Source organism: Oncorhynchus mykiss, chromosome 18 (genome assembly GCF_013265735.2).
Source record: "Oncorhynchus mykiss isolate Arlee chromosome 18, USDA_OmykA_1.1, whole genome shotgun sequence".
Taxonomy (NCBI): Eukaryota; Metazoa; Chordata; class Actinopteri; order Salmoniformes; family Salmonidae; genus Oncorhynchus; species Oncorhynchus mykiss.
Genome location: NC_048582.1, coordinates 71,747,441 through 71,757,560, shown reverse-complemented (window position 1 = coordinate 71,757,560; position 10,120 = coordinate 71,747,441). Strand labels below are relative to the sequence as shown.

At 38.4% G+C, this 10,120-nt stretch overlaps 1 protein-coding gene across 1 annotated transcript in view; it reads left to right on the top strand.

Moving 5' to 3' along the window:
- The window catches only part of LOC110518582 (CUB and sushi domain-containing protein 2-like), a 458,013-nt gene that overhangs the window by 21,981 nt on the left and 425,912 nt on the right, over positions 1–10,120 (top strand). The window contains exon 4 of the mRNA XM_036953653.1: positions 9,425–9,619. Within this exon, the coding sequence (XP_036809548.1) occupies positions 9,425–9,619 (195 nt within the window). The remainder of the gene's footprint in view (positions 1–9,424; positions 9,620–10,120) is intronic.

Here is a 10,120-nt window from a genome sequence, read left to right as displayed (position 1 = left end):
TGGTTGGAAGACTTCCTGCTTGGTGGTCCTCAGTTAGGTGGTTAACTGAGTGTTGTCCTCTGACGTCCTTGGGTAGGTGGACAGAGTCTGGAAGGGCATCTAGGAATCTGTGGGTTGTCCGAGAATTTATACTACGACTTTTGATTAACCTTGGTTGGGGTCTGAGCAGATTATTTCTTGGGATTGTAAAATGGTGGTCCGATAGTCCAGGATTATGAGGAAAAACATTAAGATCCACAATATTTATTGCACGGGACAAAACTTGGTCCAGAGTATGACTGTGGCAGTGAGTGGGTCCAGAGACATGTTGGACAAAACCCACTGAGTCGATGATGGCTCCGAAAGCCTTTTGGAGTGGGTCTGTGGACCTTTCCATGTGAATATTAAAGTCACCAAAAATTTGAATATTATCTGCTATGACTACAAGGTCCGATAGGAATTCAGGGAACTCAGTGAGGAACGCTGTATATGGCCCAGGGGGCCTGTAAACAGTAGCTATAAAAAGTGATTGAGGAGCTGTATGGATTTCATGACTAGAAGCTCAGAAAACGCTGTCTTTTTGCTGTCGTAAATGTTAGCAACACCTCCGCCTTCGCGGGATGCGCAGGGGGGATATGGTCACTCGTGTAACCAGGAGGAAAAAGCCCCATTTTAACACAGTCAATTCATCACGTTTCAGTCAGACCAATCACATCAAGATTATGATCAGTGGTTAGTTCATAAACTATAACTGCCTTGGAAGTGAGAGATCTAACATTAAGTAACCCTATTTTGAGATGTGAACACAATCTCTTTCAATAATGACAGGAATGGAGGAGGTCTTTATTCCAGTGAGATTGATAAGACCAACACTGACCCGACTAGACTGACTGTGCTAGTGGCAGACTCCACTAAGCTAACAGGCTGGCTAACAGCCTTCTGCCTGGCCTGTACCCATCTCATTGTGGAGCTAAAAGGAGTTAGAGCCCTGTCTATGTTTATAGATAAGATGAGAGCACCCCTCCAGCTAGGATGGAGTCCGTCACACCTCTGCATGCCAGGCTTGGTCCTGTTTTGTGTGTCCTGTCTGCGGGTCCCAGAAAGAGGGCCAGTTATCTACAATTATATATTATGGGACTGACAGTTTTCAACTGGCGATTGAGTTGTGCGATGCAGCTGTAGAGTATTGCGTTCCCCAGCTAGAAAACCAAACAATGTCGCTCAGAGAGAAGGGGGAACTAACAAAGAGTCACTGACAACAACCAAAATGAATCAAGTGGGGTTTTAGGAGAGGTTCTGAAAGATACTCATGGTAGTGTCCACTGAAAGTTGACTAGCAACAACAACTGGGACCTAAAAGACACCCACCATGAGACCCACTCAATTTACCAAGGAAGAGGCAAACAAAAGACAAACCCACAAAGAACAGGAAATGTATTGTAATAGAGCTCATCACTCCCCCTAACTGGGAGGGGCCAGAGACAATTACTGCTGTAGAGCTCATCACTCCCCCTAACTGGGAGGGGCCAGAGACAATTACTGCTGTAGAGCTCATCACTCCCCCTAACTGGGAGGGGCCAGAGACAATTACTGCTGTAGAGCTCATCACTCTCCCTAACTGGGAGGGGCCAGAGACAATTACTGCTGTAGAGCTCTTCACTCCCCCTAACTGGGAGGGGCCAGAGACAATTACTGCTGTAGAGCTCATCACTCCCCCTAACTGGGAGGGGCCAGAGACAATTACTGCTGTAGAGCTCATCACTCCCCCTAACTGGGAGGGGTTAGAAAATTATGCCGACGTGGATAACAATATCTCTATACTCTCTACACTCACCAGTTTTAGCCTTAGCGAGCACCATCTTCAGATTTGCCTTAACGTCGGTAGCCCTGCGCCCTGGTAAATAGTGTATGATCGCTGGATTATTCTTTTTAAGTCTAATACTGCAGGTAACTGATGGAGGAGAGACCTGAGAACTCTGATTCTTTACTTAGTGGAGAAAACTGGTTTCTATCGGCTGAATGACCAGCTGAGTAGACCTGACAGCATTATATAATTGACAGCATTATATAGTTGACTCCATTATATAATTGACAGCATTATATAGTTGACTCCATTATATAATTGACTCCATTATATAGTTGACTCCATTATATAGTTGACTCCATTATATAGTTGACTCCATTATATAGTTGACTCCATTATATAGTTGACCTGACAGCATTATATAATTGACAGCATTATATAGTTGACTCCATTATATAGTTGACCTGACAGCATTATATAATTGACTCCATTATATAGTTGACTCCATTATATAGTTGACTCCATTATATAGTTGACAGCATTATATAGTTGACTCCATTATATAATTGACTCCATTATATAGTTGACTCCATTATATAGTTGACTCCATTATATAGTTGACCTGACACCATTATATAGTTGACTCCATTATATAGTTGACCTGACAGCATTATACAGTTGACTCCATTATATAGTTGACAGCATTATATAGTTGACTCCATTATATAGTTGACTCCATTATATAATTGACAGCATTATATAGTTGACTCCATTATATAATTGACTCCATTATATAGTTGACTCCATTATATAGTTGACTCCATTATATAGTTGACCTGACAGCATTATATAGTTGACTCCATTATATAGTTGACCTGACTCCATTATATAGTTGACTCCATTATATAGTTGACCTGACTCCATTATATAGTTGACTCCATTATATAGTTGACCTGACAGCATTATACAGTTGACTCCATTATATAGTTGACCTGACAGCATTATATAGTTGACAGCATTATATAGTTGACTCCATTATATAGTTGACTCCATTATATAGTTGACTCCATTATATAGTTGACTCCATTATATAGTTGACTCCATTATATAGTTGACTCCATTATATAATTGACAGCATTATATAGTTGACTCCATTATATAATTGACTCCATTATATAGTTGACTCCATTATATAGTTGACTCCATTATATAGTTGACCTGACAGCATTATATAGTTGACCTGACTCCATTATATAGTTGACTCCATTATATAGTTGACCTGACTCCATTATATAGTTGACTCCATTATATAGTTGACCTGACAGCATTATACAGTTGACTCCATTATATAGTTGACCTGACAGCATTATATAGTTGACAGCATTATATAGTTGACTCCATTATATAGTTGACTCCATTATATAGTTGACTCCATTATATAGTTGACTCCATTATATAGTTGACTCCATTATATAGTTGACTCCATTATATAGTTGACTCCATTATATAGTTGACTCCATTATATAGTTGACTCCATTATATAGTTGACAGCATTATATAGTTGACCTGACAGCATTATATAGTTGACAGCATTATATAGTTGACTCCATTATATAGTTGACTCCATTATATAGTTGACTCCATTATATAGTTGACTCCATTATATAGTTGACTCCATTATATAGTTGACTCCATTATATAGTTGACTCCATTATATAGTTGACTCCATTATATAGTTGACTCCATTATATAGTTGACTCCATTATATAGTTGACTCCATTATATAGTTGACTCCATTATATAGTTGACAGCATTATATAGTTGACAGCATTATATAGTTGACTCCATTATATAGTTGACCTGACAGCATTATATAGTTGACTCCATTATATAGTTGACTCCATTATATAGTTGACTCCATTATATAGTTGACTCCATTATATAGTTGACTCCATTATATAGTTGACCTGACAGCATTATATAGTTGACAGCATTATATAGTTGACTCCATTATATAGTTGACTCCATTATATAGTTGACTCCATTATATAGTTGACTCCATTATATAGTTGACTCCATTATATAGTTGACTCCATTATATAGTTGACCTGACAGCATTATATAGTTGACTCCATTATATAATTGACTCCATTATATAGTTGACCTGACAGCATTATATAGTTGACTCCATTATATAGTTGACTCCATTATATAGTTGACTCCATTATATAGTTGACCTGACAGCATTATATAGTTGACCTGACAGCATTATATAGTTGACTCCATTATATAGTTGACCTGACAGCATTATACAGTTGACTCCATTATATAGTTGACCTGACAGCATTATACAGTTGACTCCATTATATAGTTGACCTGACAGCATTATATAGTTGACTCCATTATATAGTTGACTCCATTATATAGTTGACCTGACAGCATTATATAGTTGACCTGACAGCATTATACAGTTGACTCCATTATATAGTTGACTCCATTATACAGTTGACCTGACAGCATTATATAGTTGACCTGACAGCATTATATAGTTGACTCCATTATATAGTTGACCTGACAGCATTATACAGTTGACTCCATTATATAGTTGACCTGACAGCATTATATAGTTGACTCCATTATATAGTTGACTCCATTATATAGTTGACCTGACAGCATTATATAGTTGACCTGACAGCATTATACAGTTGACTCCATTATATAGTTGACTCCATTATACAGTTGACCTGACAGCATTATATAGTTGACTCCATTATACAGTTGACCTGACAGCATTATATAGTTGACTCCATTATATAGTTGACTCCATTATATAGTTGACTCCATTATATAGTTGACTCCATTATATAGTTGACCTGACAGCATTATATAGTTGACTCCATTATATAGTTGACTCCATTATATAGTTGACCTGACAGCATTATATAGTTGACTCCATTATATAATTGACAGCATTATATAATTGACTCCATTATATAGTTGACAGCATTATATAGTTGACTCCATTATATAGTTGACTCCATTATATAGTTGACTCCATTATATAGTTGACCTGACAGCATTATATAGTTGACTCCATTATATAGTTGACTCCATTATATAGTTGACCTGACAGCATTATACAGTTGACTCCATTATATAGTTGACTCCATTATATAGTTGACTCCATTATATAGTTGACTCCATTATATAGTTGACCTGACAGCATTATACAGTTGACCTGACAGCATAATACAGTTGACCTGACAACATTATATAGTTGACCTGACAGCATTATATAGTTGACTCCATTATATAGTTGACCTGACAGCATTATACAGTTGACCTGACAGCATTATACAGTTGACCTGACAGCATTATATAGTTGACCTGACAGCATTATATAATTGACTCCATTATATAGTTGACTCCATTATATAATTGACTCCATTATATAGTTGACTCCATTATATAGTTGACCTGACAGCATTATATAGTTGACTCCATTATATAGTTGACCTGACAGCATTATATAGTTGACTCCATTATATAGTTGACTCCATTATATAGTTGACCTGACAGCATTATACAGTTGACTCCATTATATAGTTGACCTGACAGCATTATATAGTTGACAGCATTATATAGTTGACTCCATTATATAGTTGACCTGACAGCATTATACAGTTGACTCCATTATATAGTTGACCTGACAGCATTATATAGTTGACAGCATTATACAGTTGACTCCATTATATAGTTGACCTGACAGCATTATATAGTTGACAGCATTATATAGTTGACTCCATTATATAGTTGACTCCATTATATAGTTGACTCCATTATATAGTTGACTCCATTATATAGTTGACTCCATTATATAGTTGACCTGACAGCATTATATAGTTGACCTGACAGCATTATACAGTTGACTCCATTATATAGTTGACTCCATTATACAGTTGACTCCATTATATAGTTGACTCCATTATATAGTTGACTCCATTATATAGTTGACTCCATTATATAGTTGACTCCATTATATAGTTGACCTGACAGCATTATATAGTTGACCTGACAGCATTATATAGTTGACCTGACAGCATTATACAGTTGACTCCATTATATAGTTGACCTGATAGCATTATACAGTTGACTCCATTATATAGTTGACCTGACAGCATTATACAGTTGACTCCATTATATAGTTGACCTGACAGCATTATATAGTTGACAGCATTATATTTAGTTGACTCCATTATATAGTTGACTCCATTATATAGTTGACTCCATTATATAGTTGACTCCATTGTATAGTTGACTCCATTATATAGTTGACTCCATTATATAGTTGACAGCATTATATTTAGTTGACTCCATTATATAGTTGACTCCATTGTATAGTTGACTCCATTATATAGTTGACCTGACAGCATTATATAGTTGACAGCATTATATTTAGTTGACTCCATTATATAGTTGACTCCATTGTATAGTTGACTCCATTATATAGTTGACCTGACAGCATTATATAGTTGACAGCATTATATAGTTGACTCCATTATATAGTTGACTCCATTGTATAGTTGACTCCATTATATAGTTGACCTGACAGCATTATATAGTTGACAGCATTATGTCATGGCGTTGGCCTGGGGGGTAGGTTTATGACAGTCATAAATACCTCTTCCCCCCTTTTTCCTCTCTCTACCCTACTGAGGTTACATTTTTAAAAAACTTGGTTAACATAGAGATTCTGGGAACATCAGAAGGTGGGGGAAATTAACTATATTCTGGTAATCCGAACAATTGAACATATGCGGTGGTACTTAATGAATATGATGTCAGTTCGGTTGTCATCTGAGACATTCTCATCAATGATAAGATGACAAACTCTACAGTGGAAAGTCTACACATCAGAGTTATCGGATTCACATGGAATTGTTGTTCAATTTAAATGTTTGAATATGAAATTATTTGTGATGGGAAGAAATGTGATTTTAGCTTCTAAAATGTGAGATTTGGATTTTCATAAGGTATTGCTGCTCAATCAATGGCCCTCCCCTGTGATGGAACAAGGGCTATAAAACTATTCAAACACACCCTCATCTCCCTTCCTATATAAGCCCTTGACGACAACATAACTTCCTGTTAAGATGAGGTAGGATGACGGTCCTATGTCAGAATGGTTCAGATAATAATTACAGAACAAAGCCAACATTAGCATGAGCTTTGGTTGCGAATGGTATGAACTTTTGAATTCTTATTCACGACAGAAGTGATACCTCCTAGCCTTTGAGTTAGCGACCACAGCTGCAAACGCAGGTTAGGAAGGAACAGACAGAGTATCCCATCTACCTCACAACGACGTTACTACAACGTATCCAATTGACCACCAGAGACATTCTTCAAAGGACTCTGTTGGGCAACATGGCCTTCCATCTACCACCAACCTATTGAAGCGCAGCTCAGAGTAAATATTTACTGCATTTTCCTTTTCCAAATGGGCGGTAATTTAGAATGCATAAGATACTGTATTTACAATAGAGTAGCTGCCTACGACCCGATAGAGACATAGCTTCTCCCTTTGTTCTTCAGTCTTCCCACTCTTTCACTCAAACCCAACCCACTTTTCTTTGGGTAACCAGCTGTCATATCTGTTCCGTCCGCTAGGGACGTTTTCCTTTATGACATAATTTGTAATCAAGTTATGATTAATTATGCGTATGTGTGATTAGTTAGGTATTTAGTAAATCAATTATTGAACCCAATTTTGTATTGCTGATTCAACTTGTTGGCCAGGGTTCATGCAGATAACCAAGAATTTACAACTTTCCGATGAGACTGAAGTAAGATGAAGATTAATGTTGACTGCTATGGATGTAAAATATTACTAGGTCTTTAAGAGTTTATTCGGAAGATAACAGCTCTATAAATATTATTTTGTGGTGCCCGACTCTCCAGTTAATTACATTTACATGATTCGCTCAATCAGGTGATATTAATTACGGAGAAATTATTTTATTGAATAGCATGTCATATTACTTAATCCGGCATTTATATGACAATTATATAGTTGACAGCATTATATAGTTGACTCCATTATTTAGTTGAGCTGACAGCCTGTTTTTCTAAAAGTCATGAGAAGATCATCTGCCTAAAGGAACTGTTTTGTCTGGCTGCGGAGACTGTGGGATTTATACTACTATCTGTACTTACTGCTGGCACAGACGCTGTTTTATCCTTTCCTACACTTACATTTCCTAACGATTTTGTCTGAAGCTTGGCTTGCAACTCTGCTCTTCTCACCACAGTGTGATAGTTCTCCTGCATATTATGAGAACAGCGACTGCAATGACAATGTTATGTATAGGAGGTCAACAATAAGACGTTGGTTGACTTGTTAAATACAGTTTGATTCAATGGTTATTAAGAGTAAAAAGCTAAAACGTTTGGCAGGTAGCCAAGTAGCAACAAGTAGCACAGAGACAACGTGCACGGTCTGTCACCATGTACTTATGAGGTGAGCTCTCCACTCGAACCTGACAGGTAGCTCGTTAATGAGGCCAATTCTCATCTCCAAGGCAACCAGCCTAAGGTAAATCAGTTGAAATGACAAGGAAAAGAAACATAACAAACCATACACTAGTCTCCAATAGAATACACTGGTCTCCAATAGAATACACTGGTCTCCAATAGAATACACTGGTCTCCAATAGAATACACTGGCCTCCAATAGAATACACTGGTCTCCAATAGAATACACTGGCCTCCAATAGAATACACTGGTCTCCAATAGAATACACTGGCCTCCAATAGAATACACTGGCCTCCAATAGAATACACTGGTCTCCAATAGAATACACTGGCCTCCAATAGAATACACTGGTCTCCAATAGAATACACTGGCCTCCAATAGAATACACTGGCCTCCAATAGAATACACTGGCCTCCAATAGAATACACTGGCCTCCAATAGAATACACTGGCCTCCAATAGAATACACTGGTCTCCAATGGAATACACGGGTCTCCAATACAATACACTAGTCTCCAATAGAATACACTGGCCTCCAATAGAATACACTGGTCTCCAATAGAATACACTGGCCTCCAATAGAATACACTGGCCTCCAATAGAATACACTGGTCTCCAATAGAATACACTGGTCTCCAATAGAGGAAAAACAAAGGAGGGTACATCAATTCAATTCAATTCAATTCATTTAAAGGGGCTTTACTGGCATGGGAAACATGTGTGAACATTGTCTGTCTGTCTCTCTGTCTCTCTCTCTCTCTCTCTCTCTCTCTCTATCAATGCATCATTTCCACCATGTTATCTGGTGTGGAAGGGCTGCATATATTTCGCAGAGCAAGGGAGCAAGGGAAACAACTGCTTCAAGGTCTCAGAGCGAGTGACTTCACTGATTGAAACGCTATTAGAGTGCACCCCGCTAACTAGCTAGCCATTTCACACCGGTTACACACACACCACTCTCCCACCATCACGGACACTTTCTAAAATCAAAACTCAAACACACACAATCACACCTGCCCATCATCCAACCTACACACTCATCTCCAAACTCCAACTCAATGACAGACCTTGACCCTTCGCTCTATCTCTCTCCCTCTCTCTCCCCAGCGTTCCGCCACAATGAATGTCCAGACCCGGGGGTTCCAGTGAATGGGAAGAGGTTTGGCGAGAACCTTCAGCTGGGCAGCTCCATCTCCTTCCTGTGTGAGGAGGGCTTTGTCAAGACCCATGGCTCCCAGACTGTCTCCTGTATCCTGAAGGATGGAAACGTGGTCTGGGACAACGCTGTGCCACGCTGTGAAGGTGAGAGGAGAGGACACCTCCTCATCTTTCTCTCTTTACATTTGAGTAATGTAGCAGACTCTCTTATCCAGAGTGACTTACAATTAGTGCATTCGTCTTAAGATGCAGTAGCTAGGTTAGACAACAACACATCAAAATCGTGTGAAGTACATTTTCCTAAATCTTTATCAGCAAGGACAGTGGTAGTGGGAAAACACAGAGTACCTTTTATTTTTTGGGAAGTGAGGGGGGCGTTGGGGCACCGTGAAAGCTATTTAAGATTCTATCAACTGGGTCTAATGCACTACGCAACCCAAGGTGAAATACTGCCAAAGTGATTGCTCTCTCAAACTATAAAATCACTGCAATGTTACCAATCCTGTCTCTATAGCAAATGTTCCTGCCCTTTTAAACAGGGCCTGACACCTCCCTCCAAGACAACCAATCAGGATTTGCCGTAACCTGCTAGCCTCCCTCTCCTTGTTCGAGTGATAAACCACCCCAGGGAGATACTGTACTTTA